This window comes from Canis lupus, chromosome 3, assembly GCF_011100685.1.
Source record: "Canis lupus familiaris isolate Mischka breed German Shepherd chromosome 3, alternate assembly UU_Cfam_GSD_1.0, whole genome shotgun sequence".
In the NCBI taxonomy this organism is placed as follows: Eukaryota; Metazoa; Chordata; class Mammalia; order Carnivora; family Canidae; genus Canis; species Canis lupus.
The window spans coordinates 86848125-86871789 of NC_049224.1; the positions used below are offsets into that span (position 1 = coordinate 86848125).

At 39.6% G+C, this 23665-nt stretch overlaps 1 protein-coding gene across 8 annotated transcripts in view; it reads left to right on the top strand.

The window, feature by feature from the left end:
- The window catches only part of PPARGC1A (PPARG coactivator 1 alpha), a 639471-nt gene that overhangs the window by 604233 nt on the left and 11573 nt on the right, over nt 1-23665 (top strand). For all 8 annotated transcript variants that reach the window (XM_038533568.1, XM_038533573.1, XM_038533566.1 and 5 more), the window contains 4 exons: nt 26-99; nt 13891-14806; nt 15324-15428; nt 15629-15749. In XM_038533568.1, the coding sequence (XP_038389496.1) occupies nt 26-99; nt 13891-14806; nt 15324-15428; nt 15629-15749 (1216 nt within the window). The remainder of the gene's footprint in view (nt 1-25; nt 100-13890; nt 14807-15323; nt 15429-15628; nt 15750-23665) is intronic.

Below are 23665 nucleotides of genomic sequence, written 5' to 3' on the forward strand. Positions count from 1 at the left end.
TTTATAAATGTGCCATATCTTCCAGTGACCCCAAGGGTTCCCCATTTGAGAACAAGACTATTGAACGAACCTTAAGTGTGGAACTCTCTGGAACTGCAGGTAAGCCCTGTATTTCACTTGGAGCTGTGTGTGTGTGTGTGTGTGTGTGTGTGTGTGAAATATGTATTAAATAATAGCACATATTCTCTATGTGATTAATGAAATTAACAAATTATACAAGCAACATTGGATAAGTAGTTACCTATAAATATTTCCACCTTTTTTTTTTTTTTTTTTTTTTTTTTTAAGAGAAGACATGTATTGTGTGTCAGACCTGGGCCAGACCCTCTGATGTATGTTATTACTTTAGCTCCCTAAATAACCCTATGTCAGAATAAGACACCAAAACTTGAGCAGGATGAGAAATTAACATTTATTGGTCTCCCACTCAATAAGTGTGCCAGGCGTATGAGTGGTTTTGACTAGTTTCACAATGACCTCATGAAGACAGTGGTAATTTTCTCATCTTTAAGATAAGGATGTTAAGGTTCAGAAGTGCTAAATAATTTTCCCAAGATCACAGAGCTAGAAAGCAAGGAGCAACTTTTTGAATGCCACTTTATTCATTATATCAATGTTTTAATTGGAATCTTGTGTCACTCACCATTATACTTAACAGTATAATGCTTTCCTATATATGTTACCATTTTTATATCTTTTCAGCAAAGGAGAAAACTGAAAATGTGCCCGTTCACCAAGACAAAATGTGCTTATGTGTTTTAAAACAAGAGTGATTTTCTTCACCATTTGGACTTCTGGACTCATTTAGTCAGTCTTACTTTATGCACTGTAGAGAAAGGAGCTTTAAAAACTTGGAATAAGCCCCAAGTAACTTAATAATCCACAGATTTCCTAGGCAGACTTAGAAGTTGGTTGTAAATGGTGCCTTTGCACTGAGTGCTTTAGGTTTAGATACTTGAACTTTCTACTCCAGAAGGTGAATCTTAGGCTGCCTGAACAAGAAGTTCCTTGACTCTGGCCATTGCTGATAAGGGTAAAGGAACAGTAACTTAAACAAGGTGCTTTCAACCAGAACTATAGTGTCTACATACACCATGGTCATTGTCCCTAAGTTTAATTTCACACTTTGAGTTTGCTAAATTATGAAAGGTCATAAGGAGTTTGCTTCTTATGAAAGGTCTATTGCATGATCGCATGATTTGGTCAAGCAGTAGGGTAGTTAATTTCATGGTGTTTATATATATATTTTATGTGTGTGGACACATTTATGTGTGCAAATGTCTATCTTTATATGCATGCATACATGTGCACATATATACTCGCCCATAGGCATATACATAACATCATTTCTTAAATAAGTTATAATTACTTATATGGTTATAAGTAACTTTTATGTGTATATATATATATATATATATATATATATATCATATTCAGTAGAGGCCTTCTTATCTGACCAATAAGAATGAGTATCTGGTGGGTTTATAAAAAAAAACTGATTAAAGTATCCAATGTCATTTTGTTTTTGCCTAAGTCATATAAAGAAACATTCAAAGATCAGATTTTTTGTATAAGAAACAGAGACCTTTGCCTTGAACTTAAAAATCCTCACTGGCAATCCATTAATCTTTCTGGCACAAACTGTAGTCATGATGTATCTTAGATGGTATCCACTGTTCAATTCTTGCTTTTTAGAGGAAAAGAATTAAAGATCTTTGTGTAGTAGTCTGAGCGCAAAATCATTCTAGATTTTTATGCTTTTCCTATAAATAAATAATAATCATAATTTACCATGTTTTCCCAGTGTTTCCAATACCACCTGTCTATAACTGATTGGACAGCTTCTTCTTTCAATGACATACCTTTATTGGTTCTTCTTACGGAAACATTTTTTCTTATACTTCATACAATGGCATAGTATTTTGTTATCTTACATAATTCCAGTTACCACTATAATAGACATCAACTGGTTTGGGAAATACTACTGTGGCTCATGATAACAACTCCATTGAAAGGAATCTATTAACTATGAGTATTCAGAATGTTGTATTAGTCACTTATTTTGTTTCAGAGGGAATTGAGAAAGCTTCCACTTTGTATAGCCACACCGAGGCTTCTGTTAAAAGGTTTTTATTAGAGGCACCTGGGTGGCTCAATTGGTTAAGGTTTTGCCTTTGGCTCGGATCATGGTCTTGGGAGAAGTCCCGGGATCAAGCCCACTTCAGGGTCCCTGCTCAATGGGGAGTCTGCTTGTCCCTCTGTCCCTCCCTCTGCTTGTGCTCTCTCACTCTTTCTCTCTCTCAAATAAATAAATAAAATCATAAGCAAAAGGCTTTTTATAATTCTCATAAATAATAAAGCTTACTATAAAAGTGTCAAAAATATAAACTAGTGGGAAAATATTCATAATTCTTTTTTTTTAATTTACTTATTTATTTGAGAAAAAAAGAGAGAAAGAGAGAGCATGAGCAAGGGGAGAGGCAGATGGAGAGGGAGAGGGAAATAATCTCAAGTAAATTCCCTGCTGAGCACAGAGCCCGATGAGGAGCCTCTAACCCACAACCCTAAGATCATGACCTTAGCAAAAACCAAGAGACAGACACTTAATTGACTGAGCCACCCAGGTGCCCCTATTCACAATTCTAAGGTGCAAAGTTATCCATAGCATTTTCTTCCTATGGATAATCTTATACATTATATTTATACTATAGTCATTTTGTATATATAATTTTGCATCCTGATTTTTCAGTTAACATTTTAATGAGAAAATTATTTTATTATCACAGACCTTTTATTATCAGGTTTTTAGTGTGTTGTATGACATTAATCTTAGTAGTTACATCAAAATTTATTTAATCACACTCGCATTATAAATTTAGGTTGTTTTGAAGTGTAACCATTTTGAAATAGCACTGCTTTAGAAATGTTTGTTCATAATTTTTTACAGAAGTATAGTCGACATACGATGTTATATTAGTTTCAGGTATACAACATCGTAATTCAACACTTCTATATATATTGCAGTGCTTGCCATAATAAGTGTAGTTACCATCTGTCACCATACAAGTTATTACACTATTATTGATGAATTCCCTATGCTGTGTTTTTTATCCCTGTGACATATTTATAACTGGAAGTTTGTACCTCCTCATCCCCTTCACCTATTTTGTGCATCCCTCCACCTCCCTCCCCTCTGGCAAACATCAGTTTGTTCTCTGTATTTATGAGTCTGTTTCTGTTTTTTGTTTGTTTGTTTTGTTTTGTTTTTTAGATTCCCTACATAAGTGAAATCATATGGGATTTGCGTTTCCCTGTCTGACTTATTTCACTTAGCATAAGACACTGTAGATCCATTCGTGCTTTCACAAATGGCAAGATTTTATTCTTTTTTATGACTGAGTAATATTCCATAATATATGTATACTACATCTTATTTATTCATCTATTGCTTTTCTGTTTTGGTTATTATAAATAATGCTGCAATAAACATAGAGATGCATATATATTTTCTAATTAGTGTTTTCATCTTTGTTGAGTAAATACCCAATAGTGGAATTACTGAATTATATGGTACTTCTATTTTTAATTTTTTTGAAGAATCTCCATATTGTTTCCAGAGTGGCTGTGCCAATTTACATTTCCTCCAGCAGTCACAGGTTTCTTTTTTTTTTTTCCCTACATTCTCATCAACACTTGTTATTTCTTGTATTTTCGCTACTAGTCATTCTGATAGGCAGAAGGTGATATTTCATTATGGTTTTAATGTCCATTTTCCTGATCATTTAAGGATGTTGAGCATCTTTTTATGTGTCTATTGGCCATCTATATGTATTCTTTGGAAAAATATCTATTCAGGTCCTTTGACCATTCTAATCAGATTATTTGTGGGTTTTTTGTTATTGTTGCTATTGTTCTATTCATAAATTTTATCTTATTTTCTCAAAATAAACTATTATTAGTTTTTAATAATGACTACAAAGATATAACATCTTGGTGTCTTTTGGTATATATTGCCTCATTGCTATCCTGAGAAGTTCTTTCATGGATAGCCCTATTAACCCTACATGGATATACTTGCCTTACTGCACATTTCCAAAGATATCCCATGCTAGCATTTTTAAAATGTTATATATATATGAATATATCATTTTAATTGCATTCCTTCCATTAGTGAGATTATGATGTTACAAAAAGCACTTCTATTTCCTTCTTGTAAAAGTTTTAACATTTTTCTTATTGATAGATACCTAATTTTAAATAATTTAGTGATGACTTTGAAAGTTTAGTAGCCTACACTATTGAAAGACAAGTAGAGATTTATAGAAGATACATTTTTTTACATATTTAGAATCCTTAAAAATATACACAGTGTATTTCTGTCAGTGAATCAGAATTTATCTGACTGGTTTAAATCTTTTTCTCTTGGTGCTTTGAAAGATTATTGGCTACAGTGGAAATCAGTTTACCAACATGTTTTTAATATGTGCTCTATGCTTTCAATATGTCTTAGGAGATATACATCAAATAGAAGACCTAGAGACTGATCCATATAAAGCATGAAGCATTGTAGTGGCCTTCTAAACAGATGTTCTTGTGTTTAAGATGTGGGTTTATAGTTTGTTGGGGGAAACAACACACATTGTACAAGTAGCATGAAGGCAAAATATTATTTATTATCTATAAGGTTTTGTTACCTTCTAAGAAAGATGGACCCAGAGGGTGTTTTTGAGTTTATTGAGTGTGGTAGTTTTAAGTGTGAAGGTGCAAATTAGAGAAACTGAGGTAGGGCCCAATTGCATTACAAAGTAGAAAGAATGTAGAGCTCTAGGAAAACAAGGGGCTGAGGAGGAACTTGGAAAAATAGAAATTTGGAACTTGATTGGAGGGTGGTGTGAGGAAGAGTTTTTTTGGGATAGACGTATGTTTGAAATGCTATGCAGTATGTGATGCTTATGATCACCATCTCCTCGAACAATCTTTAGTAAAATTTCTTGCATGGTAGGAATTGAAAGAGGTGACAGACACTGATTGCACCTCCAGGGAATCACCAAAGGGAGAAAAGAAGTTATCAAAGGGAACCCTGTAACTTTGCCTCAAGTTAAATGCAGAAGAGTGAAAAGAATTATAAAGATGGTTCAAGGACTGGAGGCAGAATTAAGGCGATATCATTAGTGAAGGACCCAGGTAATCCACGGAGAGGAGTGTGGAGGGATTGGTGCTCTCTGTGGGCTAAACCACCTTGGGGAGCCTTTGGGAGAGAAATATTTGTATCGGATTTGAACTGCACAGATGGAAAGTGGAGAGGATATTGATGGAGCAGAAGCAAGAAAGTAGGAAATCAAAAAGGTGTTTGAGTAACACTGTACTTGGCATGGGCAGTGAAATCAGCAAGGAACTACAAGACGGAGCATGTACTTTTCCTCCTTCATCTTTTAATTGCTAAAATGCTCTCTCTGTCCTTAATCTTTTCTGGGTTTTAGTTTCCTTAATGTTAAAGTCATAGTTATAATCCCCAAATCAAATTACTGTCTGACTCAAAGGACTAAAATATAGGTTGAAAAATAAAATTGCCAGTACTCAACCATTTTTGACATCCAAAAATGGCAATTACATGTGCAGTCAGCCAGAATTTAAAAACTTTATAAACAGTGAAGCTCCAGGTAAAAGTAGTCTGCTATGATTTCTAAAAGCAGACAGCATAGCTTAGTGAGGTTGTGCAAAACCATGGCTCTGACATTGGACAAACCCAAGTTCAAATTCTGGATCTACCATCTAGCAAGGTGACCTGTGGTCATTTTAATTAACTTCTGTAAGACTCAGGATCCTAATGAACCAAACGAAGATAATAACAGTACCTGTATCTCATTGAGTCACTCTGAGGATAGAGGTAAAACATGAAAAAGGCTTCCTCCAGTGCCAGTGTATGTAAGTATTCAATAAATATTAGATATTGAACTACTAATTCTGCATTAACTTTATCTGCTGAGGTCATTGTACCTTGTTGTTCATCTTTTCAACTTTTAATTATCTTACCTGTTTCCTTTCAGTGACCCTAATGTTTTTTTTTTTTCTCTTTGGTACACTCATATATGGACTTCTATATTTTCTTTGTGGCAAAATTCCCTCTAATTCCGCTATAAAACTGAAGATACACTGTTTTTTGGTGTGAGTATAGGATTCACCAAATCAAGGTAGAAAGATCTACTCCTTGATGGTCTCTTAACAACAGCTACTTCTACATTACTATACGTTCTGGAGGTTACACACTCCCTAGAAAGCATGTTATACATGTTTGTTTGTTTATTTATTTATTTACATTCTCTGGCCATTTCACTTTCGAGGAAAAAGCTATATGTTGACCCTAGCTCTGTGGTGGACTCGCGCTTCAAAGCACATCCATGCGATGAGAGATGATGTCTCTTTACTGAAGCCTTAATTTTAAAGATAATAGTCAACATCTGTTATGTTAAATAGGTTTCATTTCACTTGCCAAATGTCATTGACTGGTATTGGCGACCAGGAGCATTGTGTTGAGGAGAATTCCAAGGCCAAGTCTGTACTCATGAAAATGTCACCATCAATTAATGATGTCTGCCATAGGTGCGGCAAGGAAGTGGACAGAGTGGAAACATTCATGTTGTTGATCTGTTGATCCTTGGTCTATAGGCTTAATCCATGTTGTTCTGGCCAAGGAAATGGATCAAGCTGTTGCCCAGGACTTTCTGGTGTCTTCTTTTTCTTTACTCTCACAAATGTTTGTTTGTTTATTTATTTATTTATTTATTTATTTATTTATTTATTTATTTTCAAAACATTTTATTTGTTTATTCATGAGAGACATGGAGAAAGAGAAGCAGAGACATAGGCAGAAGGAGAGGCAGGCTCCTGATGTGGGACTTGATCCCAGGTGCTTGGGATCAGGCCCTGAGCTGAAGGCAGACGCTCAACTGCTGAGCCACCCAGGCATCCCTACTCTCACAAATGTTAGTGAAATTTTCCAAACATTTGAGTACAAGTGTAAAGAGTCAACAAAATTCTGAGACCTCCAGAATACTCCCTCTGCCCCATCTGCAGAGTCTTTGGGAAACAGGAGGGATGAGACAGGAAGTTTGCTTTATTAGGTATTGCCAGCTGGTCTGACTTTGTGATTGTCCTAAACTAGCTCATTTTGGCTGATAAAAAAAACACTTCTTTTTTACAGGTGTAAAAACTAATTTGATTTCAAAATAGCTGTTAGTAAAGCAAGATGAGAGTAGAGAATGCTCTTTTGGCAGAAGGCATTTAAATCTATTGCATATGGAGATTTTCAGAGTGCTAGACTTTTTTTGTTTCTGAAATGGAAACGGCAAAGCAATGTCAGTTCAACTAGATGATGGTTTTAGCCACTAGACATGAAGGAATTTGGTTAGGGACCAAGTGGCTGACCCCCAAATTTCACATATATGAATATGTATGTGTACATATAAATTGTTTTTAAAGTTATTACTATAAAAGTAATAAAACAGAGTATAATTATTTTATAACCAATTAGGGAAATGGAAAGAATAAAATAGTCAGCAGTTTCACCATCCTAACACACTAGGTCTTAGCAATGTCGTCCTCCATTAGTATTGTATTTCTCTCATGGTTTTGATGATAGAAGACGAGTGATTAGGTGCCATTTTTTTTTCCCAGTTTATGTTTTCCCTTGGTTTAAATGGGCAATCATTCACATTGCACCTTGGTGGACTTGTGCTTAAGAACCCACTCATTAACCAATCAATTTGTAATTTCTTTTATGTGTAGTTTTATATTATTATCCTTTTTGCACTTCCTATTTAAGAATTTATTTTGCTGGACGGAATATTGACAGACAACACAAATTTGCTGTACCCTTTGGGCATATACATCTTTTGTATGTGCCTTATCTTTGGGGAAATAAACCAAAGCAAAATATGAGCAGTAGTTGGTAGTTTTACAAGGAAAACCCTAGCATGAGAGAACTGGAAAGTGATTTTGACAGGTCATATAATCCATTCCTGAGCCCAAAGAATCCAAGAGAGGGAGACCCCACAAATTCTCTTACAGCCCATTCCAATGTTTGGCAACTCTTACCGTCAGGGATTTCTTCCATATTTCAACTATATCCTTCATTTCCTTTTTTTGGTCTCATTCTTCTAGACCCAACATCTGGAAGGATCATTCCTTTGTTCTCGAGTTATCTTTTTGGGAAATAGCTACTATCCAAATTTCTTTTAAGCCAGGAATAACAAAGTACTTACACCAGCTTCAGGGGAGTTTGGTGATAGCTGCCTGGAAAGACAGGTCCCCTCCCCCACTCTCAGCCCAGCTCCCGCTCCAGCGCTGTGGGAAAGGGCACAGGAGCCAATTAATAACTTCATCTTCCATGAGCAAGAGTTGGAGAATTAGGCACATGTCCTAGAAAGGCTCTGAAGCTTTTCTGTGAGGCCAGTCTGTTCCCCAGAACCCAGGCGTGATGTAGGACGCAGTGAGTGGTAAAGGGCAGGGGCACTGGCAGTCAGAGCAGTTTAGGGTGATGGTCACCCCAGGACTGAGCAGGGTAAGGGAGGTTCCTCCGTTTGAGCATTAATGCTTCAGTGGCTGGCTCCTCTGGGGCTCAGAAAGTCCTGGGGAGGTTGGGGGCCGGAGAGGGCATATTTTATACCAAATATTCCCACTAGCAGAGCAGTACAGTTCCTACTGAGTAGCAGCCCTTCCTGTGATCTCTTGACACCCACTCCAAGTTCTTGAGGCACAGAATAGAAGAGTAGGATAAGCCACATGCCTCTCTGCCCAGTCCTTTCTCAGTAAGGTTTTAAGGAAATTAGAAACTCGTCTTCTCATCGTTTCTCCTTAAGAAATATTTCAATTCTCTCATGAATAAATAAATAAAAATCTTTAAAAAAAAAGACAAGAAATATTTCAACTGACATGTGACCTGAGAAAAATCCCACTACCAAAGAAAGTCCAAAGCAAGTCACAAATAGAGAATGAGATTCTGTAAAATGTTATAAATCATTAAAAAGAAAGAAAGAAAGAAAGAAAGAAAGAAAGAAAGAAAGAAAGAAAGAAAAAGAAAGAAAGAAAGAAAGAAAGAAAGAAAGAAAGAAAAAAACAGAAAACAAACCCTGCTGGAGTCATTGGGTGGATCGCGGAACACACATGCACACACACACATGCACACACATCCACAGCAGAGGAGTCATCGTTTATCAGAGTCATTCAATTAAACAAACAAACCCAAAAGAGAACTCCTCAAAGAAAATCGTTTTATAGCACATAATGAAAAACAAAACAAAACAAAACTTGTCTCTGACTTTTTTTTTTTTTTAAATAAAAGGGCTGTTTAAAAAGATGACTGTGGAGTGTGTAGCACTTCTCCCAGATTTGCTGTGCAGAAGTGCATAAGTGTGAGTGATGCAGAGGTACTTGTTTATTATAGAACACATTTCAATGCAGTAATCATAAATATTGCTAAGGTTGTGCTCTGTTGAAATATGACCTACATACTCTTGATTGTTTGTGTTACGTGATTTGTCTGACACCCATTACATTCTGGGTAATAGCAGCCATTTGTTGCTCTGCACAGCAGGCTCTTTTGACAAAAGAAAATAGGCAGTAATAAAAAAGCTATAGTCTGAATTACATTCTGCACAGTGCTGCACTGCTGAGAGTTTGTGCAAGTGTGTTAACAATGCTCTGAACTGCCTCTTGTCAGCCTTCAGCCTGTAATGGCCATCTGTCCTCACATAAATCTGTCAAAACCTGCTAAGTTCAAGAGAGAGCATGGAATATACCTTGTACTGTCAACACCAAAATGTACACATTCCCCAGAAAATCAACACACAGGAAATAATCCGGAGGTTATGGGAGGCATTAGCACTGTTGATTTAAGCTTGTGGGGTGAAATTGAGAGTCTGGCCATTAGAGGGAAGATGAGCAAAGGTAGTGGCATCAGGGAATGGAGTATTGACTGCCCTCCTACCGCAGGGAACTGGGTTCTGGGTGGCGGACATGGGAGACATCCAGTTCGTCCCGTTGCAGCAAGGGGTCCCTGTGCCCATGAGTATCTCTTAAAAGTTTGACACCATGTTTAAAAAAAAAGAAAAAGAAAAAAGTACTTCTTACACTTTTGTTTTGCTTTGCTTTGTTTTGCGTTGGGTCTCCACTCTATCTGGAAATAGATTTTCAATTACGCACTGGTGGTTCCATCCTTGAGATTTCTGTCTCGCTTGGAGGTATTCTCTAAGAATGTTTCAGTAAACAGTAAAAAGTTTAAGGAATTATCTGAATTATCTGTTTGCCCTTTCCCACCTACTCACTAATCCTAGAATAACCTCAATCTGTTAAGTAAATATTATTATTAATTATTATTATTATTATTATTATAAAAAGTTTATGGAATTATCTGAATTATCTGTTTGCCCTTACCCACCTACTCACTAATCCTAGAATAACCTCAATCTGTTAAGTAAATATTATTATTAATTATTATTATTGTTGTTATTATTATTTTTTAGTAAGGGGTGCCAACAGAAATTTACAGCCCTGCTATATTCATTCTTAGGCTATGTGTGGTTATCTTAGAGTTTCTGTAAATTTTAAGTACGTACACAAAAACATGTATGTTACTTCAAGTTTTAAAGATTTTCCCATTTATGAAAAGGAACCATGAAGTCCCAGAAGCCCCAGCATCTGGTGTATTATCCAGCACATAGTAGGTGTTCAGTGAATGTCTGTTCCATTGCTACAGGCTGCCTGAGATGTGAAGAATGTAAAAGGTTTGGTTTTTAACTAAAAAAAACTACAATCAAGGTGTCGCCACTCCCAAGAGCAACTTGAGAATCAGTTATTTAAGCAATAATGAGTTTAGGTACTAGGACAAGGGTTTCAAATGTTCAAGACTAAAAAGAATTTCTATATTTAAAATCCCTAGATAGCTGAGCTATTTTTAGGAATAGTCTCTCTTTAATAGTGGCCTAATTTGGTGTTTCTGAAGTTTAGGTTTTCTTTTTATACGTCTAGAATGTCAGTCAAAATACATGTACCTGAGAACAAGGCGATGGGCTGCACAGACATGACAGGAGAGAAGGTCTCTATATGGGGTCCATGAACTGCCTCATTAAAAACGTTTGACCAGCTTCCCCAGTTATTCTTGGGCCACTGAAATGTGAGACCCACTACTAAAGGAGAATCCAGAAAAATTAAAAAAAAAAAAGATTTTATTTATTCATTTGGCACAAAGAGAGAGAGAGACAGTGGGAAAGAGAGAGAGAGAGAGCAAGCGAGCACACAGGAGCAAGTGGAGGGGCAGAGGGAGAGGGAGAAGCAGACCCACCGCTGAGCAGGGGGCTGGAAGCGGGGCTCCATCCCAGGACCCCGGGGTCATGACCTGAGCTGGAGGCAAACGCTTAACCGACTGAGGCACCCTGGCGCCCCTAGAAAAAATAAAAATCAATAAATGAGTAAGAATTTTTGCAAAAATAAGGCAGGCAACATTCTGCTCAGAGCGTATAATCTATTTGGAGAGACAAGATAAAACATACATTCAAAAAGAGATGAGAAAAAAAAAAAACCAAAAAGAGATGAGCAGGAATATATAGCATTGTCCAATAAATACCAAACGGGTGATCCTGGCAATAAATTGTTAGGAAAGTAAAAACCACCCTAGTTTGGGGACCATGAGGAGATTCACGGAGTTGGGTTTTAGGATGTCGACTGTCGTTTCCCCCATTCAAGGGCTACGTCATTTGGAATATTTGACTGTTGTTTGCTCAGCAAAGACAGATTATTCATCATTATTTCTCCGAGCATCTTAGCCTCCTGGAGGACAGATCTGAGAATCTGTGATTTCTTTGCGGGGCGGGGAGGGCAGCATCAGTACCTTTAGATTTGTTGTAATGGTCCTTGAAGGGGGCGGGCGGGAGAATCGGGGCTGTGAGCGGCCAGCGCAGAGGTAAGGGAAACAAGGGGAAAGAGAGAGGAGAGAGAGGAGACTGATCACATGGGAATTTCTTAGACTAAGAGACATCCTTGTCCACGAAAGAGGGATCGGAGGAGAGCGTGCCTCAGTGACACCGATGTTTCATTCAATAACGTGTCACCTCCCGGTTATCTTCCTGCGAAGGCCGCCTGGCCGCCGATCGGGGGAGCTTTCCTGGGGCTCCGAGGTGCTCCTTCTCTTGGTGCTTCCATCTCCCTGTCTTTCCGAACCGTTCTGAGACGGGGTGTCCGAAGTCAAATTACCTGGCGTCTGTGTGGCTTTTCTCCCCTCGTTTAAGGAGCGTTAGCTCTGCGTAACACAAACTGCCAAAGAGTAGTGTCAATATTTTATTGTCGAGCAAATATTCACATTAATTTCCTCTATTTCTTTACTGTAAAGTGGGAGAAAGAGGCACCCTCTTCCTGTTCATATCAAAATTTCACGTGGCTTTCTGTGACCTACTTGGTTATGTGTGTGTGTGTGTATTTTTTCACACACGCAGATGTATATGTATTTTCCCCTTTCTCCAGCAAGCTGAGATTTCTCTGCCATTTCCTTGAAATGTGCAGTTGCCTTAAGTCTAACCCCAGGCTTGTTAGCAGACTTGAAGTTCTTTTCTGCTGAGTAGCCTTCCCCCATCCTCCTAAATAGAAAGTGTGCTGTAAACTCAAATATTCCCTTGTAAGCATAAAGTCATCTGAACTCCAGCCTGCCCTTCTTCAAAGTTCCTTGGACTCTGGAGCCATTTCCCAACTGTCCTCCCTCGGTGGAAAGGGATGCGGAGAACGTCCTTGGGGGGGGGGTGAAAGGTGGTGGAGGCAACTGTAATTCACAGATGCTCCCACGATGGCATCTCATGGAATTTATCTGCTCTTTCATAGAAAAAAAAAAAAAAAAGTCACCCACTGATGGGGTTTCTCGCATCTCCCTTTCTTATCTTTTGATTTTTGATTTTTTTTTTTTTTACTTTTTTAATTAGTGGGTTGCTGAAGTTTGGATCCGTTCCAATCCTCCAGCCTCATCGCCCGCCCCGATGTTGTGCTCTAAATAAAACGGTCCGCTGGCGCTGCAATATTTAGTGTTACTGTTCATTTAGGTTCCTGTTGCAGAACCATATTTTAGACAGAATGTATTAGTTATGCTTACAAGAAAGTATTATACCTACATTAGCCATGGTTTACTAAGTTAATGAACTGTGGAAACAAAGAATCATTGCCGTCAAGTCGCAGAGTTGTCTGGTCCCCTGCCTTGGTCTGTCCTGTTTCACTGAACTTACTTTGAAGTTGTCTGTGTCCCTCTCACCCTGCCCCACATTTGCTGTCAGCCCATCTTTTTTTTTTTTTTTTTTTTTTTTTTCTGAGTTGCCTAGTTGTTTGGCTCCATGGGTAGGCATCCTTGATGGGAGAACAATTTCTGGGCCACTTGGATGCTCCGCAGACGCCTTTGCAGACGAATGCTACCAAAGCTCCCTGTCATTCCCCTGGGCCACGCTGTGTTAATTTTCCATAAGGCAGACAGACGATGCCCTTGGAAATGTGAGCTTTGCTCATGCCTGGTGCCGTGGAGGCCGGTCGTAAGGCGCTAATGTTTTCTGGGAAGCAAGATCTGTTAGCATGGGGGTTTAAAAACACCAAATATCACGGATTTCACCGCGGCCTGGCAGTAGTGAGATCCATCTTTCCTGGTGACAGAGGCTTAGCGGGAGAGAGACACTTTCTCAGGGCTTGTCATGAATTCCGTTTCCCTCTTTATCCCCATTGTCTGAAATCCTGGAAAAGTTAGGGAAACATGTCCTGGCATTTAACAACATGATCTCTGTCTCTTGTTTCTCTCCCCACACCCCTCGTGTGTGTGTGTGTGTGTGTGTGTGTGTGTGTGTGTGTGTGTGTTTCCTCTTCTACCTTCAGGCCTAACTCCACCCACAACTCCTCCTCATAAAGCCAACCAAGATAACCCTTTCAGGACTTCTCCGAAGCTGAAGTCCTCTTGCAAGACTGTGGTACCTCCGCCATCGAAGAAGCCCCGGTACAGTGAGCCTTCTGGCACCCAAGGCAATACCTCCACCAAGAAAGGGCCCGAGCAGTCTGAGTTGTACGCACAACTTAGCAAGACCTCAGTGCTCACCAGTGGACACGAGGAAAGGAAGGCCAAGCGGCCCAGCCTACGGCTGTTTGGTGACCATGACTACTGTCAGTCAATTAATTCCAAAACGGAAATACTCATTAATATATCACAGGAGCTCCAAGACTCTAGACAACTAGAATATAAAGATGCCTCCTCCGATTGGCAGGGGCAGATTTGTTCTTCCACAGATTCAGACCAGTGCTACCTGAGAGAGACTTCGGGGGCGGGCAAGCAGGTCTCTCCTTGCAGCACCAGAAAACAGCTCCAAGACCAGGAAATCCGAGCCGAGCTGAACAAGCACTTCGGTCATCCCAGTCAAGCTGTTTTTGACGACGAAGCAGACAAGACCAGTGAACTGAGGAACAGTGATTTCAGTAATGAACAATTCTCCAAACTACCTATGTTTATCAATTCAGGACTAGCCATGGATGGCCTGTTTGATGACAGCGAAGATGAAAGTGATAAACTGAACTACCCTTGGGATGGCACGCAATCCTATTCATTGTTCGATGTGTCGCCTTCTTGCTCTTCCTTTAACTCTCCATGTAGAGATTCCGTGTCACCACCCAAATCCTTATTTGCTCAAAGACCCCAAAGGATGCGCTCGCGTTCAAGATCCTTTTCTCGACACAGGTCGTGTTCCCGATCACCATATTCCAGGTCAAGATCAAGGTCCCCAGGCAGTAGATCGTCTTCAAGGTAAACCTCGTGAACGGCCCGCCCAGAGCGTAAGGTCCCCAAACGCACTCACAACCCGCAGACAGCCCAGGCCACCCCCAGGCCACCCCAGGGGCCGGGGCCAGGTCGTTACACAGACAGGCCCCCCCCCACTCTCAAATCCGCCGGCTTTGAGCACGGTGGCCCGAGCCGGTCGGATCACAGAGAGCGATCTGCACGAAACTTGCTCAGCTAACTTTTTCCATTACCTGGAGAGCTGCCCTGTGCCAGGAGAGTTGAGAGCCATGGAGATAAAGCTCACAGGGGACCAGACCGGCGCTGGGCGTGCACAGGGATAGGAGGGGCTGGGAGAGCACACATCGGCCCCCCACCTCTCAGCTGACTGTCACAAGTGTCACCTGGAGGCCTCACCAGTAGCTAGGAGGGAGGCGCCGCTTCCCTAAGACGGTGCTGCAGGGGACGCTCGCTCAGTGGGCCCATAACCGGGGCTTTCGGGGCAGTGCCAAACGCCCTTTCTGCCCTCCCCTCCCTCTCGCAGATCTTGCTACCACTACGAGTCGAGCCACTGCAGACACCGCGCGCACCGAAATTCTCCCCTGTGTGCAAGATCACGTTCCAGGTCGCCCTACAGCCGTCGGCCCAGGTAAGGCGGGGGGCCTCTGCCTATCCCCTCTCCCTGGGCCCTGCCCCAGAAGCTCCCCCCCACCCCGTTAACCCATCCCTCCCACCCCTGCTCCAGACGCCACCTGTTACCTCGACCCCCCCACCCCAACCCCAGTTCCCCGTTGATTGTGCCGGCGTCGGTGGAGGCGGTTGACTTAATGATGAAGTTGTGTTTCTCAGGTATGACAGCTACGAGGAGTATCAGCACGAGAGGCTGAAGAGGGAAGAGTACCGCAGAGAGTATGAGAAGCGGGAGTCTGAGAGGGCCAAGCAAAGGGAGAGGCAGAGGCAGAAGGCAATTGTAAGCAGCCGGGAGCTCCCATCTGGTTGAAAGGAGGGTTTCTTTTCCTTTCTTGTTTCTTGTCTCTCTCTCTCTCTCTCTTTCTCTTTTCTTCTTTGTACATTAGAAAATAAACTAAAGCTAAGGCTTTAATTCGAATTTGCAATATTCAGCCTGTTGACCTGAAAACATCAGGGGGTCCGCGATCCCCCTGGCCCCAGCTTAGGGGGGAACACAAAGTTAAAGGAGCGTATGCTCTTATTCAGACTTCCTATTTCTCAGTCACCTGGAAGCTCATTACTGTTTTCCACTTCTTTTTTTTGTTTTTGTTTTTCCAAAATGGAGGGAGCAGGGATTTATTTTTTTATTTTTTATTTTTTTCGGTCAAATATTGGTTCCATCGGGTCAGACGATGACTTTTTCTGTTCTCTGCTGCCTTTTTGTCAGAGTGTTGAGACGAGGCAGTATCAGGGTTTGGTTTCAGTTTTTGCCTTTTTGGCGGCGTTAGTGTGGGATGGCCTGTGAAGGGACTGGGTTTGAGTTAGGGCCAAAGGAGGCAGGAAAGGCAGAGAGGCTAAAAAGTCATCATCTCTTATGTGTGCTGGGCCAGCGTCTCACTGGGTCGTCGACACATCCACATATCTTATGAGCTACTTTGCAAGAACCCATTCGGTATTTCGGCACTACTTGCTGCAGTGTGTGGTGTTTATTTGACGTACAGACACTACTGGTTCTTAGGTTTAAGATCCAGGTTACGTTGAACCTGTTTGTTCTCTGCGGGTCAGTAGACTTTCAGCACCTGCTCCCAAGCAGTTGACTTACTCCACCTCCTTCCTATTGCTCATCAACTTAGAACCCGGGTGGCAAAAACCCATCCCTGCAATTGTCAGTTTTGTCTCTGCAGACACTCCTAACCAATTACAGAACTCTTCCCACTGAGCCCTCAGGGAGAGTTTGGGTCTCTCTCAACTCAGTGCTTCAGGGAGCCCTGCGTAATCAATCAGAAGGGGCAAGGCTTTTGTTCACTTCAGCTGCCTATCTGTGCCAGCTCCTAAGAGGCATTGCAATTGGATCAGCTTTTCATATATCTTGCAGAGAGGGTAACCAATGTTTAGGGAAATGACTTTTAAACTGTAAAGATTAGATCTACATAGTGCGTCTAAGAAAACTGACTGCCATCTACAAAATCTTGAAAAATCCACCTAAAAGAACTGACTAACGGAGTCACAATCAGGCACTGGCCACAGTTACCAACCAGAGGGAAGAGGTGAACTGAGAGGCGTGTCCATCGCAGGCACTCAAAAAAAAAAAAAAAAAAAAAAAAGAAGGGAGAAGTAATTGAATACCTAGACTCAAGGTCTAGGATGTTTGCTGTCATTTAATGTTGAATCTACCTAAGACTGCATCAAAAGTCTTGTGCAAATTACAATACTTTTCCCCATTCTTCTCAACTTTCAAGTGAGCTGTGATATTAAGAGCTGCCAGAGTGTCATTAGTTAACACTTAAGAAGACTAATGAAAATTAAAAATTCAATTTTTCTAATTTTGCTGTATTTAATTAATAGCCTGTTCAATAATTATAATAACTCACATTTATATAATGCCATATAGTTTACAAAGCCTTTTAATATGGCACATTACAGTTAATCTTTACAAAAGAGAATCATGTTGAGCAAGCATGTAGGAAAATTGTTATTTCAGTGTTTGCGGATTCATATTTAATGAAATCCTTCATGTTTCTTCCCAAAAGTATCACACTGAAGAGAGGGATTAATAGTTCCATCATGTATTTGCTCATTTGGGCAAAATATACCACTATAGGCAAAGCTGTCTAGATAAATGTAGCTAAGTGGCATGCTTCTTTTCCTCTTTCCAAAGATAATTTAGTGCCAGATACTTAACAAAAGTGTATAAAGGGAGGGAGGGGTCTTTTCATTAGTTGGCTCTTTCCAAAACATCAAATAGTGTGATTGGTCTCCTCTCCATAGTTGATGCCTGTACCAAAAGCAACCTTGAGGTCACTAGCCCCAGACTGAAAGCAGATACCTCCTGCCTTCCCTTTGTGTCACTAATGTTGACCAGTTTTTTTTAGTTAACTCTTGGAGCAAGTTGGCCTTTTTCAGTTCTCTCTGAAAGATGGCCTATATAGTACAAATATCAAGTTGGCTCACATTAAGTCATTTTAAATTAACGAAGCGTTTGTCAGAATTTTGGCTTTCAGATTTTCGTGTTTTTGTTTTTATTTTGGAAAAGGAGATTAAAACAACAACAACAACAACAAAAACCTCCCCAAAAACTGGGACATAGAGATTATTTACTTTACCAACACAGTGAATTATAGTTAATAAGAGCTTACCATAAAGATTTGGGACTTACTCTAAAACTAATCCTCTCTTGGACAATGATATGCTATTTCTGCTTAACATAAGTGGAAACTCAAGATGCTTTATGTGACAAACATTTGCTACGTGATTGGGGTGTAACATTAGGTAAGACCTGGTCCACACATCCAGAGAGCTTCGTCTACTGGCAGATAAAGATATGCAAACAAGCAGTAGGGTATGTTAAGTGCCATTGCAGAGGTTAATCAAGGTACTCTGGTGGCAAATGGGTTGGACACCTAGACCTGAGAGTGATGGAAGGCATCCCTAGAGAGGGTGAGATTGATCTGAAATAAAAAGAAAAGAAGAATTTTGGAGAAAACAAAAAAGAAGGAAAGAAAAGAAAGGCAAAAGTTTTCTACAACCGTGCTACGGAAGATGGTGGCCACAAGGCACATAGTAAATGCTGCTAGTTCTGAATTAAGATGCACTATAAACATGATTGGATTTTGAAGACTTAGCCCAAAAGTGTAAAATTCCTCATTAATACTTTTTATATCAATGACAAACTGAAATGATAATATATTGGATATATTGAGCTAAATAAAATACATTATTAAAATTAAATTTTGTTTCTTTTTACTTTTTAAAATGCGCCTCCTAGATAATGTAAAACTCTATATGCTGCATTGTATTTTTATTGGACATTGCTATTCTAGACAGAAGCTGTAGCTCACACTAAGTCTCTGGACAGGAGCATGGTGTATTGGGAGACTGCTAGTCATGTAAGCAGAACAGTGGGGCACAGGAGCAATAGGAAATGAGTCTGGAGGGCTCCATGGAAGCCAGATCCCCAAAATGTCCTGCAGGTCATGATAAAGATTTTGAAGTCTATCTTGAAGGCATAGTGAACTTAATGAGTTTACCCATGGGAAGATTTTCTGATCAATTTCCTTCTTCGAGATGATCTACTTTCTTGGGCCACAGTGCGTTTGCAAAGTGTATTTTTATGAACTTAGGTACAGAGGTACATGCAATGAGTTTTGACTCATTTGACTGGATTAGCTTGAGAAATCACTCAGGAAGCAGCAAAAGGAAATAGGACGTTCCGCCCATGCTGGTTAAGTAGGTGATTTCCCTTCATATTTTTGAGACACCCTTAAAGTAATGAACAAGGAGCAAATTATATTTGGAATATCTAGGGTACCGTGCTGGTTATCTATTAATTCAGATCAGGCATATAATTAGAGGACTAGCAGAGCAGAGGCTCAAAAAGGAAATGAAAAAAAAAAAAAGTTAAAATCATCTAGTAATTGATATTTTACAAAATTAAAGTAGTCTTTGCTATCTTTGTCCTGTGTTCCATGTTGCTTTCATTTTGAGTTCCATAAGGGGATGGTTTAGGAGGTCTATAAGCTTTTCATTGCTTATGAGTCTAGAAATCTTGATCCAGACCAACCTGAGTACAGCAAATCCAAGAGTTAAGAGAAGACTAATGATAAGTTTCTGACACAGAATCCTCCGTTGGGGTTGACCATTGCCATTGTTTGGTTTCTTCTTTTCTCTATTTTTCACCAAAACTTTTTCTCAAGAACTGATTCACCTTCTGCCTTCCTCAGCTTCCTAGGCTTGCAATAATTCAGGTTAATCGGAACTCTGCAAGCCAAAGTTTGGTACTTAATGTCTAAACTGTCACTGCTGTAATTTCTTGTGGAGTTCTAAGTCCAACTCCATTTGCAGTCGGTACAATTTCCTGCCAGAAAACATGATAATGGGATGTTAATTTAAAGGACAAATCTACACATTATGATATGGCTCAGTGCTTGAAATCCAAACCAGATGTGCCTGGGCAATGACTGTGCCACTTCATTTCTCTCTTCCATTCGTCAGTATATAGCCCAGGAGCCAGGAACAGTGCTTCATCACTGATAATTATCAGCTTCTTCCTAATGAAAAAAAAATGTGTAATTTATCATAGTTATTATTTTGGGAGAAAATAGTTTTCTATCCAAGCCTTTTTTCAAGAGGTATTTCGTATGGTTTAGAATATATGGTCTATAATGAATTGAAGCTCACTATTTAGAAATTAGCAGCTTTATTGAAAGTTGTCCTATATCCTCTCAGTCTATATTTTCTGTGTTTTCTGCCCTATTGGTGTGTTTACCTTCATGTCAGCTCTAGGTCGACTATTCTGGATTTATTTGCACCGACCCAACTTTAGACTCTAAGGAAGAGTATTCTTGGGTTGTACTTGGAGGCAAGTAACTTTGGAAAACCGAGTGCTAATAGTTTTGTTTCTCCCCTCAGAGTGCCCCCTAGTAGTAGGTACTTACTGAAGGCCTACTGAATTCAATAGTGTAATCGGTACGAAGAAAAAGAAAGAGAAAAACAACAACAACAACACCTTTTTTTTGACATTTTGTCAAGGTTCTGACATTTGTTTCTGTCCATATAGGACTTTTCACAACCATCCACCTCTCTCACTTCATCTTTTAGAAGGAGGACCTAGCTATACCATTCAGCCTAAAATGGCTTAGATTTTATCCATTCATCTCACATACAGTATTTGGAATTTCTTTGGAATTTCTAAGGAAGTCAGGTTGGTAGCTAATCTGGAAATGAATATAAATCTTTCATGGCTGAAGTTGACATGCAGTTTCCTTAGCATAGGAGAAAGAATCTTTACATTATCCTGACTTGGAAATATAGAATAAAAGTTCTGGGAACTGAAATCTAAATTACATCAGGCTGTTCCTTATTGTTACCTAGCATTGCAGAACATTTTGGTGAGATCACCCATACAGAAGCATCAAGCACAGTACTTGGCATATATTAGAATTCAATAAATGTTAATCTCCATACTAAATTCCCTTTCTCTTAGTCAAATCCCTGTTACCAAGACTAGCTTATTAGTTGATGAGAAACAACCATTGAAATGTTTTCCCCAGCTCACTGGAAGGCTCTGTTCTCTTTTTGATAAAGAGTTTGATAATGCAAAGTCAGTTAATTTCAGTCCCTTTTTTTTCTTTATTTATCCCCCTGTATTTTGATGTAATGATGATTTACTATACCTGTTAATGCAATATAAATCTTCAATTTTGTTATCCACCCCATCAGCGAACTAGCGTTTGTGAAAATTGAAGCTAAAAGATATTTGATGAATGTTCCATCCTCCTCAATAGTGAAAACTGGTCTGAAAATCATTTTTCAAGGAGCTTTTTCCAAAGGTTTAGAGTTCCTCCAAGCCTTTAAGAAGTTGAAAATGTTATTAAGCATTTTGATTTCTTTTCCTTTCATCTCCTGTTTAGAAATTAATGTCTTGAAAAATTGGCTGCAAATGTTAAGGTTTTTTAAAGATATGGAATCTATTCATCTGTCTAATAAAACTGCAACATGTTAAAAATAATCGCTTCTTTGCTAGACATTTTGGCCAATCTTGGAAAGATTTTTGTCTTTGCTTTTAGACCTTCAGATGCCTTTTAGTTTCATTTTTAGCACTAGGAAAACCAAGCACTCTAATCATTTTCTAAAATGAGAATTTCAGCATGTATTCAATCTCTGATCTTTGTAAGGAAGACATGGTTCCATTCCTGTGTTTCATAAAAGGAGATGATAGACAAATAGGTAGTTTACGTGATTGTGCACCAGCCCTTGGGGTTTCTGTTTTTCCCATCTAAATTGTGTCTTCTTTTTACTGCAAAATGTATCAGTATCCGAAAAGGTCCTCTGGTTTATCTTCTTTGTAGGATCATTGTTGCATACAGTTTTGTATAAAGAAGCAATTCAGAGACTGTCCCAATATGTCTGCATATGGACGTGCATATGGTCGATTTTAGCTTTAACTTCAAATTTCCTTGAATACGTAGGCTGTGTGTATTCCCATAATGGTAGTTGAGCAATTTCTTTGTGATGGTTCAATTTCTTTCTCTCTCTTCTGTATTTCCCCCTCCTTTTTCTTTATACAGTAGTAACCTTCCTAAAAGGGCTGATTTAGAAAAAAAAAAAAAGCAACTAAAAAACCATAACACCCATGCAAGCAGGCGCCAGAAAGTTTAGATAATGGTCCCATCCCATTTGGCTGTTTGGCTAGAGCTGGCTGCGTAAAAAGAATGGAATGTGGTGTTATGACTCCCTTGCTCAAGTGTACGACACTGCCCCACGATGCGCCTTGCCATCCTTTTGTATTTATTGATCTCCAGGATGTGCTGGGTGCTCTGGAACAATGCAATTACAGCCTTCGATTGAGATGACATACAATCTACATGGAAGGGAATCAGGCAGTCGACTCTGTTTGCTCTACTTCACCTGGTCAATTATTTAGGCCTGATGGCTGTTGTCAGAGGAATTGTGTTTTACTGAGTATTTCAGGGGAGGCCCCACCTCTGATTTTCAGAAGTGATTTTTAAGAGTGAGAGTTCTGCAAACATGGTAGTTATTCTGTACTTCTTCCACTTAAACCTATGAAAACCAATCATGGAGATCTTAGTCAATTCACTCAGCTGAGCTACCTGGACAGGGTTTTCCCTATGATTAAGCATCAAATGTGGCTTTCGTTCTCTGTTGCCTTAAAGCAAGGATTACACGTAGGCATCTTTAATGTAATGAAGGGCATAAGGGTAATTGTTAAAAATGATTAATTGATTAGCAATTGATTGATTCTTCAACAAGTGTTCATTGAGACTCTGGTATGCTTCAAGTACCCTTAAAACACATTAGTCAAAAAAAAAAAAACACATTAGTCAATGGGACAGATGTCATTTCTGCTTTCATGAAGATTTATTTCACTGAAGAGGGAGGTGGACATTAAACAATGAATTAACTATTAACTATTTAATTATAATGGGACTTAGAACTATAAACGAGAAATAGCGAGAATACCATAAATACAACCAAGAGGAAGCTTGACCTCATCTCAAGTCTCAGAAAGGAAACGATTGTTGAGTTCAATAAAATTTTAGACGGTATATGTATGTTGGTGAAAAAGAGGGAGAGGCATTGTGGGGAGGATATTACAAGTTGCAAGGGGGCAGCTGGTGCGAAGGCCTTGGAGAATGAGAGGAGCACAGTATATACTAGCGTCTGATGGAAGCTTGATGTGGCTGGGAAATAAAGGGAAGAGCGGGAAGTGGGAGGTGAAGCCCATGATGAAGACAGGTGCAGACCATGCAGGATCTGGTGGGTCCTGTTAATGCTTTAAGTCTTCCCTTAGATGTTATATGAGGCCACTGATATGTTTTAGATAATAATTGACATGATCAGATTTCTGTTCCCTTAGCAAAATTTATTCTGTTTGAAGTGAAGGAGTAGATTAAAGGAGGGTGAATATAGACACAAGATCCGAGTGGGGAGGCTGTCCTGCTAGTCTAGAAAAAGAGGCTGGCAGCTTGGTTTAGGGGAGATGTAATAAGAATGGGCATAGAGGTAGTTATTTAGGAGGTAAAAACCAACAGGGCTTAATGGGTGATTGGATGTGTAGAGAGGACGAAGGGGGAAGAATCGAGAAAGGTTTTTATCCTGAATACCTGGGTAGATGGCATTAACTTCAGTGACACACAAACACTGGAGAAAGACCCACTTGGGAAAAGGTGGCACTGGGGAGCTGGGTTTGGCTAATGT